The 17,265-nt window shown below is 43.0% G+C and overlaps 4 protein-coding genes across 4 annotated transcripts; 3 read left to right on the top strand and 1 right to left on the bottom strand.

Moving 5' to 3' along the window:
* Window positions 1-161: 161 nt before the first annotated feature.
* V1512DRAFT_276148 (uncharacterized protein) lies at window positions 162-11,000 on the top strand. Its single transcript, XM_066917855.1, has 14 exons — window positions 162-334; window positions 388-396; window positions 450-533; window positions 586-738; window positions 790-939; window positions 983-1,054; window positions 1,103-6,754; window positions 6,801-7,083; window positions 7,130-7,198; window positions 7,250-7,739; window positions 7,782-7,930; window positions 7,977-8,188; window positions 8,240-8,632; window positions 8,677-11,000. Exons 1-14 carry the CDS (start codon window positions 293-295, stop codon window positions 10,783-10,785), a joined length of 9,867 nt encoding a protein of 3,288 aa, XP_066771301.1. The 5' UTR covers window positions 162-292; the 3' UTR covers window positions 10,786-11,000.
* Window positions 11,001-11,306: 306 nt separating this feature from the next.
* V1512DRAFT_225390 (regulator of G protein signaling domain-containing protein) lies at window positions 11,307-12,988 on the top strand (the record flags this gene model as incomplete). Its single annotated transcript, XM_066913817.1, has 2 exons — window positions 11,307-11,905; window positions 12,041-12,988. The coding sequence occupies 2 exons, from the start codon at window positions 11,307-11,309 to the stop codon at window positions 12,966-12,968; spliced, it is 1,527 nt and encodes a 508-aa protein (XP_066771300.1). The 3' UTR covers window positions 12,969-12,988.
* V1512DRAFT_262964 (uncharacterized protein) lies at window positions 12,703-14,983 on the bottom strand. Its single transcript, XM_066916397.1, has 3 exons — window positions 14,834-14,983; window positions 13,747-14,792; window positions 12,703-13,694 (listed from the first exon to the last, which is right to left on the bottom strand). Exons 1-3 carry the CDS (start codon window positions 14,935-14,937, stop codon window positions 13,186-13,188), a joined length of 1,659 nt encoding a protein of 552 aa, XP_066771299.1. The 5' UTR covers window positions 14,938-14,983; the 3' UTR covers window positions 12,703-13,185.
* Window positions 14,984-15,157: 174 nt separating this feature from the next.
* Window positions 15,158-17,243, top strand: V1512DRAFT_262962 (PPPDE putative peptidase domain-containing protein). Its single transcript, XM_066916396.1, has 5 exons — window positions 15,158-15,330; window positions 15,379-15,392; window positions 15,445-15,475; window positions 15,523-16,632; window positions 16,686-17,243. The coding sequence occupies exons 1-5, from the start codon at window positions 15,285-15,287 to the stop codon at window positions 17,207-17,209; spliced, it is 1,725 nt and encodes a 574-aa protein (XP_066771298.1). The 5' UTR covers window positions 15,158-15,284; the 3' UTR covers window positions 17,210-17,243.
* Window positions 17,244-17,265: the final 22 nt, after the last annotated feature.

Genomic DNA, 17,265 nt, shown 5'->3' with positions numbered 1-17,265 from the left:
CTTTAAAAGCTCGTCGTGCCTTTACAAAGTATCTCCGCGCCACAGCTGAAGCTTATAAGTACGTTCAGCCACTGTGGCTGTGTAAAGTGATAGCCGTTCTGAGTTCAGGGTACGTGTTGACGTCGATGTCGTTGTTGGGATTCAGTGATCGACTGTGTCCAATTCACAAGCGGCCTGACTGACAATCTGTACACTAGAACTTCATCGAACTCTTCTATATACTACTTGCATTGAACCTCATAGACTGAATCTAGCTTATATTTCAAATATCTGTTTTGTGGTATAAACCACAATGTTGGAAGGACTTGTTGCATCACTGTTAAATCGATTTCTGGTAAGCTTGAGCCAATGTATAGCGTAATCTTAAGTTACTGACTGTTGTTAAAGGGCGCATATGTACGATACATAAAGTGAATTTAATTGATATATGAAGATTAATTAGTTTTTAGGTCAAGAATTTCGATCCTAAGCAGTTGAACATTGGTATCTGGAGTGGAGATGTAAAGCTAAGGAATCTAGAACTGAAGAGGGAGGTACGTGTCACACCATAAAGACCGAAATTTGATTTAATATGTATAATAATAGGCTCTTGATAAGTTTCGTTTGCCAATTGATGTCGTTGAAGGGCACTTGGGTGAATTGACACTACAAATTCCATGGTCCAATTTGAAGAATAAACCCGTCAAGATCTTTATCAACAATGTCTTCGTTTTAGCAGTTCCAAAAGCAAATCAGGAGGTTCATACGGACGTCGTTCCGATTTATAGCAATAGGATCTAACATTGATAGTATGACGAGGCTGAAGAAGAACGGCGGAAACAGCTTCTGAAAATGGAGAAACTGGAGGACACAGAGCTGTTGCTGCAAGCTCAACCGGTGGCCATGACAGCAGAAGAGCAGAAAAAAAATCAAAGCTTTACTGAATCTCTGGTTACCAAGGTTGGTTATGTTTGTCCATAATGTACTGGGAGCTAATAAGTAGATTATTGACAATCTGCAAATCACGGTGAAGAACATTCATTTCAGATATGAAGACACTATTTCAGCTCCAGGAGTAAGCATGATAGTAACAGTTGTATTATATGTTGCTAATAATCTCTAGCACCCGTTCGCCCTTGGCGTCACTCTTGCTGAATTTTCTGCTGTGTCGGCCGATCAGACTTGGAACCCCATCTTCATTCAGGATAATGTTCTTACGACTCACAAGTTATCCAAATTGGAAAATCTGGCCATATATTGGAACACGGATTCAGAGATGCTTAATCAGCATCCAGATCTGGAAGAAATTCTTGCACAGTTCGCTTATCTTATACCTCACGACAAGGCCCACACAGAAGATGCACCACCGCATCAGTATGTACTGAAGCCAGTATCTGGTCAAGGGAGAATAACTATACACAAAGGATCATCGTCTACAATCGCAAATACTAAAGCCGAACTGTTTTTCGACGAGCTTGGTTTTGTTCTTGACGAGTTTCAGTATCGTGATGCTCTTATGATGGTTGATCTGTTCCATTTCTACATTCGCACTGAACAATTCAAGAATTTGAGGCCAAAAGTCTCGGTTGAGGAAAATCCAAGAGAATGGTTCAGATTTGCTGGTAACGTCATTCTGCGAGAAATTCACGAGAAGAGACGTCAGTGGTCTTGGGAATTTTTTAAACAACGTCGCGACGACCGCTTGCGCTACATTGAGTTATTTAAGATTAAGGTTTTAGCAGATCCCACAAATGTATTCACACAAGCAATGGGTGAAGAATTGAAGGCTCTAGAATGGAAACTGTCTTTTGAAGATATTCGCTTTTATCGTTCACTGGCCAAGACTCAACTACGTAAGGAACGACGCAAGCCAAAAATGATTGCCGGTGGAAACTCGACGCAGCCTAAGGAGGAAACAGTGAAACGTGGATGGTGGGATTGGGCTCGTGGTAGTTCGGCTCCACAGCCAGACAATGGTGCTGCTTCTCCTTCCAAGGAAGCACCCGACGATTCGGCTGTCATGACTGAACAACAGCGGAAAGAGCTTTACGACGCTATTGAGTGGGATGAAGAACGGAAGCCTGCGGCCGAACTTCTTGAATTGCCTCGAGACGCAGTGAAATTGCAACTTAAAGTATCGCTTACGGAAGGTAGTTTTGCTTTGAAGCGGGATCCGCACGGAGCAGCTACAGAAATATTAAAGCTACTGTTTGACACTTTTTCTATGGACTTCTTGCAACGACCAGATTCTTTTTTTGTTGATTTGTCATTGCAGGAACTGAAGGTTCATGACGGAACCACGAAAGGCTCGCTCTACCCTGACATTGTCCGTTCCAAGAGCGCTCGACCCGGTATTGAACATCCGCATTTATTGGATGTCGATTCGGTCGATGATGAAGTACGACCTTCACCTGATCCGGTTTTCTTTTTGACATTTGAAGCAAATCCCCTTGACGAGTCTGCGGATTCTAGTGTTACGATGAAAATGGGAAGCATGGAAATTTACTACAACAAGGTTTTCATTGAAGAAATTACCAAATTTTTCAAGCCCCCTAAAACCCATATGGAGAGTTTTGGAGCATTGCTCTATGCAGCTGGAGCTACTGTTGAGGGCATTACAAATCAGACACGAGCTGGCCTTGAATATGCATTGCAAGAGCACAAGACATTGAACGCGAAGCTTGATTTGCAGGCGCCATTGATCATTCTTCCTTCAAGCGTGTTGGAAAAGAACGCACCATGTCTTGTTTTGGATGCTGGCCATATTAGTGTTGTTTCCAACTTGGTGGACAAATCTGTATTGCGTCAAGTGCAAAACAAGCAGTCTAGTCAATACCAGGATGAGGACTACGAAACTTTGAAGGCACTCATGTATGATAAGTTTCAGCTAAATTTGGAGGCTACTCAGGTTCTGGTCGGCCCAAGCGTGGAGGACACTATTGAGCAGCTTTACAACACTAAGAGTGTAGAGAAGCATTTCCACATTGTTGATCGGATTAACATGAACTTGCTGATTGAGATCTCGATTTTGCCGAAAGCATCAAACATCACAAAATTTAGAATTTCTGGTCATTTGCCCGTACTTCATGTGTCAATGTCGGATGTGAAATACAAAATTCTCATGCAACTGATAAGCTCAAGCATTCCAAACTTGTCTTTCTCTGACTTGGAGGAGGAAACAAGATTTGAAGAAATAGAGACCGAAGATGCAAGCAAGATGAACAGAGAGAACAGCAATTTGCAAACCAGCCGTCCCTCGGCGTTTACATTCACGTCACAGTCGGAGCATGAGCGGGTTGTTGAGCTAGACGAGTTTATTAACACGGAAGATGACAGTGATGACGATACGTTTGTGGAGGCTGACGATGGATCTCGAAGATCGCTCACTGTCGACCGAAAAAGCAGAAGTGCCACGGCATCGGCTGTTGATAACAGCTTCGAGCAACGTGGATTTGAGTTTAATTTTACTGTTGATCGAGTACAGGGTTCGCTTTACCGCGGAGGGGCAGCTATGGGAGCTTCCACGCGCGATGCCGATGAAGACTTTTCACAAAGTCATCTATTAGTTGACATCATCTTCGATCATTTTGAGTTCATGTTTTATAGTCGCCCGTATGATATGCATGCTGAAGTTATTCTTGGAAAGTTGAGTGTGGAGGATCGGATTGAAGAGAATTCTAAACCGGAATTCAGTAAGCTAATTTCGTCCGATTCATACTATAACCAAGAGAGTATGACCGCCGGCACTGAGGTTGCGGCCAAGGAATCAAATCTATTTCATATCAAATTTTCCAAAGTGGCAAAAGAGTCTCCAGAGTATATGTCAGTCTTTGAAGGCATCGATCAAAATGTTGAAGTCTCGATTTCGACTCTTAACTTTGTGATCACTAGAAAGTCGATTTTGACACTACTCGATTTTGTTGCTGCAATGTTTTCGTCGCCAGTTGCAGACGACGAGAACGATTTGGAGGTTTTGGATGACACTGATAGCGAAACAGAGGTTGCATCTGTGCAGACGTCTGGAAATACTCCCGATAAAATGAAGCTTAAGCTTAATCTTTCTAGTATTGTGCTGGTCTTGAATGACGATGGACTAAGATTGGCGACATTGCGATTTGATCAAGCGGACGTTGGCATTTTTTCGATGGGAAAGACTATGCGTGTTGGTGCTCGACTTGGAAACTTTACATTGCATGATCATTTGTCTGATGAACTCGGAAAGTCGGTTTCAAATCAGCTTGTGTCAATTCAAGGTGAAGAGCTAGCGGACTTCAGATATGAGACCTTTGATCCAAACTCACTTGTCGTCACGTATCCTGGCTACAATTCATCAATCTATTTTAGGTCAGGCTCTATTAAGATCAATTTTGTTGATGAGTCAGTCAAGCAGATTTTGCAGTTTTTGGCGAAGTTTGCTGAAATGAAGACCTTGTACGATTCCGCCAGACAGGCTGCAGTCAATCAGGCGGCGCAAGTGAGAGATCCTGATAAAATTCATTTTGACGTAATCGTGCGAACTCCTATTCTTGTGTTTTCACGCGAATCTCCTTATGTGGCCCCAGATGTGACTGGGAAGATTATAGTGTCAGACATTGTTACTATCCACCTTGGTGAGTTCTACATCCAGAACACATTCAGCTCTGTGCAAAATGAAAAATCTGGCACTACAACCCCTGTCAATAAGATCCTTGCTGGTTTACGTCAAACTCGTATCACGTCCGAGTTTCATTTCCCTGACGACGTGGTACAGGAGCTGCAAATGATCGAGAATCTTGATATCAACTTCAAGATGGTCTATGTCGAGCATACCGTGGGTGTTGAAAGACCTGCTTTGGAAATCGTCGGATCGATGTCTGACGTGAACTTAAACTTAACAGAATCCCAGTATCTTTTCATTATTGGACTGATGAAGTCACTGTCATCAACGTTACAGGCACCGGCACCTCAGGTTGATGACGCGGCAATGAACATGAGGCGCACAGCAGAAGCGAAGGAAGCGGAGATGGCGGCCAAACGATCACAGACACATAAGCCAGCAACTACGGTCAGCAAGTATGGAAGCTACAAAGGCGAAGCCGCTGAAAGTAAACAAGTCACTACGTCGGAAGAGGTTAGCGAAATTTTCACCAAGATGGACTTTGTGTTTCGTCTTCAGATGATTGCGCTTGAGCTTTTTAACGACACTGATACAGATTTTGTCACCTCTGAACCAGCCAGTTTATCGAAATTTGCTTTATCAGGTACCGACATCAAAATGAGAATGATGTCAGACGACTCTATTGAGTCAGAGTTTCACGTCAAGTCATTCACTATTTTTGACAGTCGTCAACGACAAAAGAACAGGTTCAGAGAAATTGTTCCACCAATCTCACATGATGGTTACCAGTTCATGGCAAGCGTGTCTACCGCAAAAAATACACGGGGTGGACAAGACATCACTGCAATTTTGTCAATTGATAGTCCCAGGTTTATTTTTGCCATTGATTACTTGTTTGCTCTGAAGAACTATTTTTTGGATTCGCTACAAACTGAAGATAATGATGCTGATAGTAGTGAAGATTTTAGCGATAATGATTCTACCTTGGTTGACCGTAACAGCACCTTAAGAGAAAACGGTGAAATGCGGGCTGCCGCGCAAGTCGGAGTTGCTGTGCCAGAAGACGACGAGATCGCAACTTCTAGGTTTGACTTCAGATTTAACGTCGTTGATGCGTCTGTGATTTTGATTGCAAATCCGCTCACATCAAGTTCTGAAGCAATTGTGCTTAGGATCAAGGAGATTCTGATGACCCAGCAAAATGTGCTCACAATGACGCTCAGAGAGGTTGGCATTTATCTTTGCCGAATGGATCTCTTCGAAGAGAATCGACTGCGCATCTTGGATGATTTCAATATGATTTTATCGATTGATAACAACTCTGGAGGAGTAGAACACAAGACAAGCATTAATACAGCAATCGATCCTCTAGTACTGCGCTTGTCGCTGCGTGATATTCTTCTCGCACTGTCTATCGTCAATAAAGCAGCAGAATTGTCACCAGAGCAACGCAAGCCGGTTCAAAAGCGTTCATATTCGAGATTTTCGTCCAATCAGAAATTGAAGCCTCAGGGACGGCGCTCGGTTAAGTCGCCAACAACGACACCGATTACTGCCAGTACAGCTATAGTTCCTGTAGAGGGTGGTGCGCTAGATGCTAGCTTGGTTCCTGTGACGGCGCCGAATGCAGTGTCTGCTCTGTTAAAAAGTGAAGAATTTAGTGCCGATTTTAACGGTTTACGGCTAGTCTTGATAGGAGGAATTCATGAATTACCGTTACTAGATTTATGCGTTAAGCAGTTTTCTGCACATCTTCGCAACTGGTCTAGTGACGTTGATGCCGACACAAGCGTTGAAATGTTTGTCAACGTCTACAACTATTCGAAGTCTTCCTGGGAGCCTCTCATTGAACCATGGCATCTTGGTTTCCACATGACTCGCACTTTGGAGCCCGAAAATATGACAATCAATTTCAACTCTCGCAAGACACTTGAATTGACAATCACATCTCAGACAGTTGCTATGCTTTCTAACGCGGTTGAAATGATGTCTGGAGATAGTGACCTTCTATCTAAGCCTCCTGATGCCAATGCACCATACCGCATAAAAAATCAGACCGGTTATACTCTTCAGGTATGGGTTGACAACTCGCAGACTTCGGAATATTCTATGGCCAAAGAGATTCCCGATGGAGAGGAAGTTCCGTGGCGATTTGATGACTGGCGCAAGCTTCGTGAGGTTTGTGTACCTATGAGATTATGTGAATAATGCTGACAATTTTTAGAATCTTAATGATGATTCACAGAATGGCACTGTTGGCATTAGATTGAAAGATACTAATTTTGACGCTGTGACTAGAATCCAAGCAAACAAGGAAGGTGAGGCGCTGTATGTTTTGCAGCCAAAAACTATGAAGGTGGCGCACAGATTGGTGTGTGAAGTCAAATTGCGCGAAGACAAGGTGAAACACATCACCTTTAGATCTGCTTTGATCGTTGAAAACGGAACTCAAATTCCAATTGACATGATCGTTGGCAATGACGACGAATCGCAGATGATTAGTATTGGTATGTCACTAACTGACTAATATTTCTCAATACTAATACTAGTCAGTCCCTGGTGGGAGTCAGGCTGTACCAATTAGCAAGCTGTACGACCAGAGTTTTAGACTACGTCCTGCCGGTAAGCTTATTTATTTACGCGATAAAATGTTTGATACTCATATTCTAAAAGCTGGTTTCGGATATGGCTGGTCTAACGAGACACTTTACTGGCGTAACTTCTTGCAAGATTACAAAAAGCACATCACATGTGATCGTGAAGTGTCTACGGATTCATCTGAAGCTCCAAACTTTTACTTCCAGATGTGTGCATTGTACGACAAGAATGAGCCTCTGGCAAGAGTTTATCCTCATATGCGGATCAGAATTACAGCTCCTATTGAGATTGAAAATCTTCTTCCATACGATTTCACTTACAGCATGTTCGATAAAGTCACTGGCCAGCGAAGATCTTACTTCTTGCGGAAAGGTCTTTCAAGCCCTATCCACGTTGCACAACTGTCCCACATGCTGTTGTTGAGAGTGGAGATGAATGATAGTCCATTCGATCGAACAGATTTTGCAATCATTAATACTAGCTCGCAAGTTGATTTCAAGAGAGAATATCAGTTTGCTACACGAAGCAAAGACGGCCAGCGACTCAATTTACTTCTGCATTATTAGTAAGTCTTTCTTTCTTTTTATTGCCTGATTAACAAGTTCAGTACTATTCCTGATAGCGGTGGTGCTTTCAGAGTGTCAATTTTTAGTCCTTACATTATCTTGAACAAGACAGGAATGAATATACAAATCAAATCAGGTTCAAATGTTGCGTTGTCCAGATATGAAACGGAAACCGGTGAAGGTGATGATGGTATATTATATAAATAGTGTAGGTTGACTTAACTAACTTTTTGCGGATGTTACAAAAAAACGTGCTGTCCCCATGCTGTTTTCTTATCCGTCTGTCAGCACCGCCAATCGTGCACTTATTAAAGTGGGCGATTCGCTGTGGTCCAACAAACCTTTGAGTTTTGAAGCCATTGGCAGCAATGCCGATGCAGTGATTATGGCAGAAGACAGGCAACGGGAAATTCACGTGGGAGTCAACGTGTCTGAAGGTTTGGGCAAGGTGAGAAAAAATCCTGTTTATTGATTTATAACAGAAGCTGATTTCAACTAGTACAAGCTGACGAAAATTGTTACAATCACTCCTCGATTTATTTTAAAAAACAAGTTGAATGAGGACTTAAACATTCGTGAACCGGGATCGTCTGTTGTGATGACTATCAAAACTGGTGAAGTTTTACCGTTGCATTTTATGCAACAGGTTTTAAGAAAACAATTGATTCTAAGCTATCCTGTCAAAGGTGCTGCATGGTCTGCTCCATTCAATATTTCGGAAATTGGAAGAACACACGTCAAGGTTGCAAAGCCTGGCTCCGAACAGAAGCTAATTAAGATTGAGATTTTAATTGAGCAGGCCACTATTTTTTTGCACATTGACATCGAGAAAAGCAATTGGCCGTATTCAATTAGAAACTTCAGTAGTCACGAGTTTAAGTTTTGGCAGGCTGTAAGTGATTTAACTTATGTTTATCGCTGTCGCTAATGCCTTAGAATCCTTATATCACCTATGATGAAGCCGAAGACAGTACGGAGGTCAACAGGATCAAGCGTTTTAGACCCACGACTTACAGATTGCCCAAAAGAAGTTCAATGCCATATGCATGGGATTATCCTGCTGCTCAACGTAAAGAATTAGTGATCTCGGTATATGGGACGGAGCGACACATACCGCTGGCAGAGATTGGTAACCTTGCTCCAATGCGCGTGCGTAACGATGCGAATGGAGAGTCATTCGCAATAGACATCGATGTTCTTGCTGATGGACCGATTCAAACACTAGTGTTGTCGGACTATGATCAATCTCATAGCTTGTACAAGCCGGTTTATAATGCATCTCAAGCTAGTTTTTCAAGTTCAAATACAAGCAGTACAGGGTTTGAGGCAGTTGAAGACGAAAGCGATATTTCGTTCAAAGCTCTAATTCAACTAGAAGGTATAGGCATCTCTTTGATTAACACAAGGATGCAGGAGCTTTGTTATATAACATTCCGAGGAATTGAATTCAGGTACAACGAATCGGCAATCTATCAGACTATGAGCATCAAGTTCAAATGGATTCAGATTGATAATGAATTATTTGGTGGTATATATCCTATCATCATGTTTCCTAGTGTTCTTCCGCAAACTGCAAAGGAGATGGAGAATCATCCGACTTTATCAGCTTCAATCACGAGGGTCAAGGATGAGTCACATGGTGTGCTCTACGTCAAATATGCCACCATATTGTTGCAGCAGATGACCGTTGAGATAGATGAGGATTTCTTGTTATCACTTCTCGAATTCTCGAAATTCCCAGGTGCTAGCTGGGGCAACCGTGTTGAAGATAGACTTTGTGATGAGACGCTTGAGCTTCCAGAACCTAATCAGTCTCCTGCTGGCCAAGACGTGTATTTTGAAGTATTACACATTCAGCCTGCCCAAATGGATTTGTCGTTTGTGCGAACGGAGCATATCAATGTTGAAGACAAGACGTCTTCCAATAATGCAATTATGTTTTTCTTGAACATTTTGACTATGGCTATAGGAAATATTAACGATGCTCCCGTGCGGCTAAATTCACTTGTGCTTGAGAATGCTCGAGTGTCTATACCGATGCTGTTACAGTTGATGGGAACACATTATGGTCAGCAAGCGTTGCGTCAAGTGCACAATATTCTTGGATCAGCTGATTTCCTTGGAAATCCAGTTGGACTGTTTAACAATCTAAGTTCTGGTGTTATGGATATTTTCTACGAGCCGTATCAAGGATTTATTATGACCGACCGACCGCAAGAGCTTGGAATTGGTCTTGCGAAAGGTGGACTCAGTTTTTTGAAAAAGTCGGTATTCGGTGTGTCTGATAGTATTGCCAAGATCTCGGGCAGTATTTCCAAAGGTTTGGTTGCGGCTACGTTGGACAAACAGTTTCAAGACCGTCATCGTATCAGCCGCAATAGGAACCGGCCGAAGCATGCTCTGTATGGTGTCACAGCGGGTGCAAATTCTTTCGTCGATGGCCTTGCAAGTGGGATTTCTGGAATAGCTCTTGCGCCTATGAAGGGTGCTTCGGAGGAAGGTACCACTGGGTTTTTCAAGGGACTCGGTAAAGGTTTAGTGGGTTTGCCTACGAAAACTGCTATCGGTCTTTTTGATTTGGCCAGCAATGTGAGCGAAGGAATTCGCAATACCACGACTGTGTTTGAAGCCAACGGTATTGACAGAATCCGACTGCCCAGATTTACGGAGCCAAATGGTACGGTAAAGCCTTATAACCAACGCGAGGCTATTGGTCAAATGTGGTTGAAGAGTGCAAGCGATGGTGACTACTTTAATGAGCAATATGTGGCACACATGGCACTTCCAGGCGAGGAGATGGTGGTAATTGTGACATATACACTAATTGTTCAAATCAACACCCAGCGCTTAGATACGAGGTGGGTCGTTCCATTTAGTCAGATACAAACGGTTTCTATGGGCAAACGGGGAATTGAGTTGGTTTTCTGGGGCGGAATCCAAGGGCCGTTCATTCCGGTGGTGGAAGACTCGGCTCGCCTGTTTCTGTATAACAAGATTGGACTGGCAGTGGAAGAGTACAACAGATCGCGACAGACGCTGATGTGAGTTGTTGAGTTTAGATTTACTTGAATGAATTGTTATTTTAAATTTAAGACCAACGGATTTATGCCGTGGAGTTCACGCTTCAAATCACGTTGTTTTGAGGCTGAAATGAGTCGAGATGAGGCCTTAAAGTGGTATGCGTCGTGTGGCTCTAACTATAAGCGTATTAGTGTATGCGGCCGCTGTCCTCGTGGAAAGCACGCGAAACTTAAATGAGACGACTCGTTGTATTATTGGTGAGTTGTTTTGCGCGTGGCGCGCACGGTCTGCACGGTTCGCTTCGGAATGGTCAGTCGTAATTACCAAGATTTTGTAGAGATGCCCTCTGAGGTCCGCCTCAACTCAATCCAGACTTGTACACTTTTATAGTTCTCACATGCCCTCCACAATGGTTTTAGTCTCTAGTCCAATTTTGAAATTTGTTTTTCATCGATTCTTTGTTGACAAATTCACTCACGATGGCAGCAGTCCCAGACGTGCTTGCTACTGAATCTAATAAGCTTTCAAAAAGCAAAACCGGCAAAATGTTGATCCACGCTTTTAAACCTTTTCGCTATACAAAAGACAGGCGACCGTTTTGCGACGAGTTTACAGCCATATTTGCGACTTTGATATCTTCGTTACCACTTGATACTCACACTGTCGGTCTTTTCAATGCGAAATATGATTTTTCATTCACCTCAGAAGAAGCTACAGAAAATTTGTCAGACCTCAAATTGCAACAGCAAAATCGAACAATTAACTCATCTGGAAAGGTGGTCATAAGCACTACGATAACGACTTATGAGGTTGATGCCAGGCACTGTAGTGAGCTGATGCAGATGTTTCTAGACGCTAGAGTAATCAGATGCATTACTGATCCCGATCGTGTGAAGTTCGCTCCAGAAATGCTGTTTCAACCTACACCCAAAGGAGTGTTTTTTGTAGATATGTTCAGCAAGCGAAGCGGAATTTCCAGTCGGAACGTAGTGCACTTGCTGACGACTTATCCTGCATATGTTAAGCTTTTCATACCAGACCGTGATACTACAACAGATGAGATGAATACTTCAGAACAGGTTATAAACATTATTTTTCAGCGCTTCGCTGGTTCGCAACCAAATACTTCTATCACTCCGACCCTGTCTCCCGCACCGTCGCACATGTCGCCTGCAGCAAACGACAAGCTTCTCGCAGGATATAATCCATCAACAACATTTACAGTAGCATACGGTTCTACGAGTGCACACGGCTTAGATTACGAGCCGACAGCCAGTAGCTCGTCCATTCTGTCCAAAGATTCTTCCGACTCTGACTCCTTCACCATGGCCGACTTCTATACTGACTCCTCGAATGGTGTACGCATGCACGAGTCAAAACGATTCCATTTAAGAGAGTTCCGGTATTGTTTTTCTGGACGAGCAGCAATGCTATGGCTAATGGACTGCACTTCAATAATGTCAGTCTCAGAAGCGCAAACAATTCTCAATGCTTTCCTGTGTCAAGAACTAGTGATTCCATTGGACTCTAAGGCTACCTCTGGAGGAAAACACTTTGTCATGGATAAAAATGCATATTACACAATTTCAGAGCAGGGCAAACGTCTTGCGGAATGGCCGTCGTCAACATTTTGCCTAACGGTCAGGTCTGCTTCACCAAATCCAAAGCGAGAAGCACCAACGCTGCTTAAAATCACGGCTGGTCCAGAAAAAAAGGTTTCAAAGCTAGAGTATATTTTGAAAGACCCGGCACTGCGTATCTTGTTCACTGAGCATTTGGCAGAAAACTTCTGCGACGAGAATTTAAGATTTTATCTCGAGAGTGGGAAGCTACTTGAACAGTTTCACGATCTTGAACAGCGAAACTTTTCAAGTTCGTCGAAAATTAATGTCTGTTTATCTGAATCATGGATGATTTATCATGCTTACGTGGCACCCGGATCTGCGTCAGAATTGAATATTGAGCACACTTTACAGCATCGAGTTCGAAAAATGATGACTGCAGAAGAGAACTCTAACTGCAGCTCAGAAAGCATTGAAAAGGGTTTAAAAAACGAAGCGGCAGTCAAGAAATTGCAAGCCATCGTGCAGATAATGACTGAAGTGCGAGCACAGGTCTACAGACTTATGACCTCTGATTCGGTCCCGAAGTTCTTGAGCACCAAAAGGTATCTAGCACTGACACAAAAGCTAAACGGCGATGAATAAACTTTAATTGTATACCATAATCTACTATTCTTGCTTCGTAGTAAATCACAGTTGAATATTGCTTGCAGCTGGTTTACTTCAGCATTGTCCTCGACTTGACGCTATAAACTAGCCCAAACTGCTAGGCGCCTATCAAGCTAGTGCGGAATTTAAAATTTAGCCAACAGCTTTTGCAAACATAGACCTTTAAAAGTGTCACCACCAATTTAGAACAACCTCATAAAGATGTGCACCAACTACGAATGACATCGGGTACTTCAGTCATATCTTTAATAATGGAACCGAGTTCCGTGAGTCCGACTTCTACCACCTGCATCTGCATTTTGCTAGTTGAGCCTGTTATAGCATTTTCGTTGACGCTCACTATAAGTCCTGCCTGTTCAAGGGCTTCCCAGGCACCGATAGCTTGATCGCGTGACCAGAACCTGTACGGTCTTCGAACCGTAGACCTTGCCATTGATGCAGCAATTTCAAGTTTCTTAGTCTGAGACTCGTACTCTTCATAGGCCATCATAAAAGACACAGGTGTCTGTAGTATATTTGCAGAGCTGGACTTGTTTAAGCGAGTTCTGCGTGGCGTCTCCAATGACGCCCCTGGAGTCCCGCCGTCCACAGGCGACGCTGCGCCTAAACTGTTATGCCAGGTAGCGGTTGGAAATGACTTAGAGTTTTTGATCTCCACCCTTGCGGCACATACTAACATCATTAAACTTAACAAGGGCATGCCTTAATTCAAACGTGAGAAACAATACCAAATTAGACTTGGCGATGCACGTACCTAATACTCTTTCAGCGAGTCCGGCATTTTCAACAGCTAAAATATCACGGCTAACCACCATAATAGGATCAATGAACGGAAAAATTGGTTGGGCCCCTCGTACGGCAGCAAGAAATTGAACATGAACTACTCTTGGGTTACGAGAGTTGTCAAACGATCTACTGATAAACCTTTGGAGCTGCTCTGAATGCTCGTAGACATGGTCAATTGCTGAATTCCAGCTTGTAACCGCACTTTCAGTAATTGTATCATCCACCTTCAACGAATCTGGCACTATGATAGATGAAGCAAGTGGGATCTTTAGCGCCGCAGAGCAAACCTCCCAGTATGAATCTAGATTGCTAATATGAGGAGTTACAATCACACGATGACTGAAACGACTCCGTACACGCTTTTCTAGCATTTCTGGTGCTGCTAGTCTACTTGACAGGCCTAAAACGCATATACTGGGAGCAGTATTACTCGCGCGTAGCGATGATTGTGCCACGTCTAATAAATTGTAAAGTAAAGTTTGCCGGTTTTGCATCGTGGCAAATCGTTCAAATTCATCTAGTACAATGACAATCGAAATTGCTACACCCAGATCGCTGGTGTCGTCTATCTCATTCATCAGATCATCGTCTTTCACACTCGATCGGCCTGAAAACATCGACATTAAGCGCTCTAAAACTTTTCTGTTTGTAAGACGTTTATGCACTCTGCTGGTTATGCCGGCCTGCTCTGCCGCGCTCAACGAGTCTGTACTTTTCTCAGGATTATATTTAGCATCGTGTTCCAATGCTATTGTTTGTGCTTCGATCTGAGTAGCCAATTCTTCCAATGCTAACTTATCATCCGTCTGAGCTAGTCCAGATAGTACAACTGAAATAAATTGACCCCCGTATTTTTTCCGAAGTTCTGCAAAAGCGGTTGTTACTAGTAAGGATTTTCCCGATGCTCTAGGACCAAGCACCAGCATTGAGTTTCCACCGTGAAATGTATCCTGAATTGCTTCAGACGATTGGATAGGTGCTATAATTGTCTGCTCGATAAGATTGTATATTGTTCTGCTACTGTTAGATTATTATTATAAAATTGTGCTTCATACTTGTAAGCTTGATCTAACCCAATCAGGGGGACCGCGACCTTGCCATTGAGTTGTGCCAGCACTCGGCGTTTAATTTTTTCAACTGATGATGACGATATGACCATGCTTGATGTTGTTCAAATTCTTTGGTAGGCCCATTGCCATTATTCGTAGCCATTTTATGAAGGGCAATTAAGGGGTATGTCAAAGTAAAATCGGCAGGGGTAAAGTGAGCCTCGTTATCTGCGGCGTTGCCAATTGTGTGGCGCTCCCAGCTCGACGCGTATCCAAAACGCTGCACGTGATGTCGAAGGGAGTCAGATAACGAACACCGTCGAACGTAACCGGTACTATTACCGTCAGCATCAGCCGCGCATCCTTGGTTCGGTTTCGTTTTGATTGAAGTGGTATATAAATTTACGTAAAGATACCCAGTTTTAAGGACGCCACTTTAGTAGTGTACGAGTTAACAATGACTGGATATCCTGTGAAATTATATGTTTATGATCTCTCGAGAGGTGAGTGGTGTCAAGGTATCATGGTGAGCTATTTGTAACATGTAACAGGTCTTGCTCGACAAGTACGAATGCTTAGCACTACGTATTGATTTGTTTATGTCTGACTTTAATTAGATGTCGATGCAGTTCGTCGGAAAGCAGATTGGTTTGTATTTGGGTAGCCATTTGATGTCATCTGCTAATTTTGACTAGACGGAGTTTGGCATACAAGTGTCGTATTCAAGGGGGTTGAATACTATTATGGCGCTGGAGTTCAAACGGCTTCGCCAGGAGGTACACATCATGGCCAGCCGTTGGAAGTAGTCGACATGGGTGAAAGTTCATTATCTGAAGATGTGGTTTTAGAATACCTCGAGTCATTGAAAGACATCTATAGAGCTGAAAATTATGATCTGTTTATGCATAACTGCAACAATTTCTCACAAGATCTGTGTCAGTTTTTAGTTGGCAAAGATATCCCAAAGCACATCACAGGTTTACCACAAGAAGTTTTGAACACTCCATTTGGTCAAATGATGAAACCCATGATTGAGCAGTCTCTTCGGCCAATAACTACAGCACCATCGGCTCCAGTGCGTGCTTCGTCTGCCATGGCTACAGAGCCACTAAAGACTGCGCCAGAACCAACAGCAGCTCATCGTGTGGAATACTTGACTTCGGCAATCGAACTGCAGAACATTATAAAGAATACGCACTGTGTGTCTGTGTTTTTCACTTCATCGACATGTGGGCCATGCAAGATTGCTTATCCAAAATATGACGAGCTAGCTGAAAGATATGGGGATCAGTGTACATTTGTCAAAATCGACATCAATAAGGCATACGAAATTGCACAGCAGTGGAGGATATCAGCAACCCCCACTTTCAAGACTTTTGTAGATGGCGACGTGATCGATGATTGGAAGGGGGCTTCACCACCTACACTAGAGAGCAATGTCGATATGCTAATACAAATTGCGTATCCACCGCACCCACATCAAAAGCTCTCGCTTCGTTTGATTTTTCACACTTCAAACAGACCAATTACTTACGACCGTGTTCCACCACTTGATAAGATTGCAGCAAAATTGAAGTCATCGGGAATAAATGAGAAGATCCTGTTTGAAGTCATTGACTTTATTAAGGCCCGAGAAGCAGGCGGAGCACGGGAGGCACCTGTGCCGAACTTATCTGTATGGGCAAGCTTTGTACAAGGGTGTTTAAGTAGTGGGACATCGGGAGAATCTTTATTTCCCATTATAGACTTATTTAGAGTTGCGTCGAAGGATATTAGAGTGGCTTCGTGGTTCGCTGAAGAGCCCAGTGAGTTTTTTGTTGTTGACGTATGCCCAAACGATTACTGACGATGACTACAGCACTTTCAACTATTGACAAGGTAATCACTTATGCAAATGGTGACATGAGACCGTATCAAGTGCGGTTGGTTACACTTCAACTACTGTGCAATCTATTTACTTGTCACTTGTTTCTCCCCCATTTATGTAATGAGCTCAGTGCCAGCGTTTCACAACTGACTACAAATTCTTTATTGGATTCGAATTCCAACGTTAGACTTGCGGCATCGTCATTGGCTCTCAACTTCACGGCATATGGACAGAAGCGTAGGATAGAAACAGGAGAAGAAGCTTTAGGAGATATTAGTATTGAACTGTTGGTTGCACTCATTGAGGGGATAGAACGGGAGAGTGACTCCGGGCCAACCTTAAATCGTCTTCTGACATCACTTGGACTTCTTCTGTATTGTGTCCCTGCGGAGTCTGAACTGTTCGAAATTTGCAGCGGCTTAGAATCGGTTAATATTATTAAACGAAAGAAGGCGGTTGATATTGCTGACAAGGCACTATGCACCGAAGTATTGCAACTTTTGTCAATACCTTGAATTTCCTGATAAATATGATGTCAATTGATTTAAATGTAGATTCGACTGTAGAGTCT

The sequence above is a fragment of the Lipomyces arxii genome (genome assembly GCF_038497795.1).
Source record: "Lipomyces arxii strain Phaff 12-163 unplaced genomic scaffold V1512scaffold_8, whole genome shotgun sequence".
NCBI classification, from domain to species: Eukaryota; Fungi; Ascomycota; class Lipomycetes; order Lipomycetales; family Lipomycetaceae; genus Lipomyces; species Lipomyces arxii.
This window is presented reverse-complemented; position numbering and strand designations above follow the sequence as displayed.

Coding starts and splice junctions, on each gene's coding strand:
- V1512DRAFT_276148 (XM_066917855.1), top strand. CDS start 293: ATGTTGGAAGGACTTGTTGCATCACTGTTAAATCGATTTCTG. Junction 6,755..6,800: donor ACTGGCGCAAGCTTCGTGAG/GTTTGTGTACCT, acceptor GACAATTTTTAG/AATCTTAATGATGATTCACA. Junction 7,740..7,781: donor AATTTACTTCTGCATTATTA/GTAAGTCTTTCT, acceptor TAACAAGTTCAG/TACTATTCCTGATAGCGGTG.
- V1512DRAFT_262964 (XM_066916397.1), bottom strand. CDS start 14,937: ATGGTCATATCGTCATCATCAGTTGAAAAAATTAAACGCCGAGTGCTG. Junction 14,793..14,833: donor GGGTTAGATCAAGCTTACAA/GTATGAAGCACA, acceptor TAACAGTAGCAG/AACAATATACAATCTTATCG. Junction 13,695..13,746: donor ACTCGCTGAAAGAGTATTAG/GTACGTGCATCG, acceptor GTTTGAATTAAG/GCATGCCCTTGTTAAGTTTA.
- V1512DRAFT_262962 (XM_066916396.1), top strand. CDS start 15,285: ATGACTGGATATCCTGTGAAATTATATGTTTATGATCTCTCGAGAG. Junction 15,476..15,522: donor GTTCGTCGGAAAGCAGATTG/GTTTGTATTTGG, acceptor AATTTTGACTAG/ACGGAGTTTGGCATACAAGT. Junction 16,633..16,685: donor GTGGTTCGCTGAAGAGCCCA/GTGAGTTTTTTG, acceptor CGATGACTACAG/CACTTTCAACTATTGACAAG.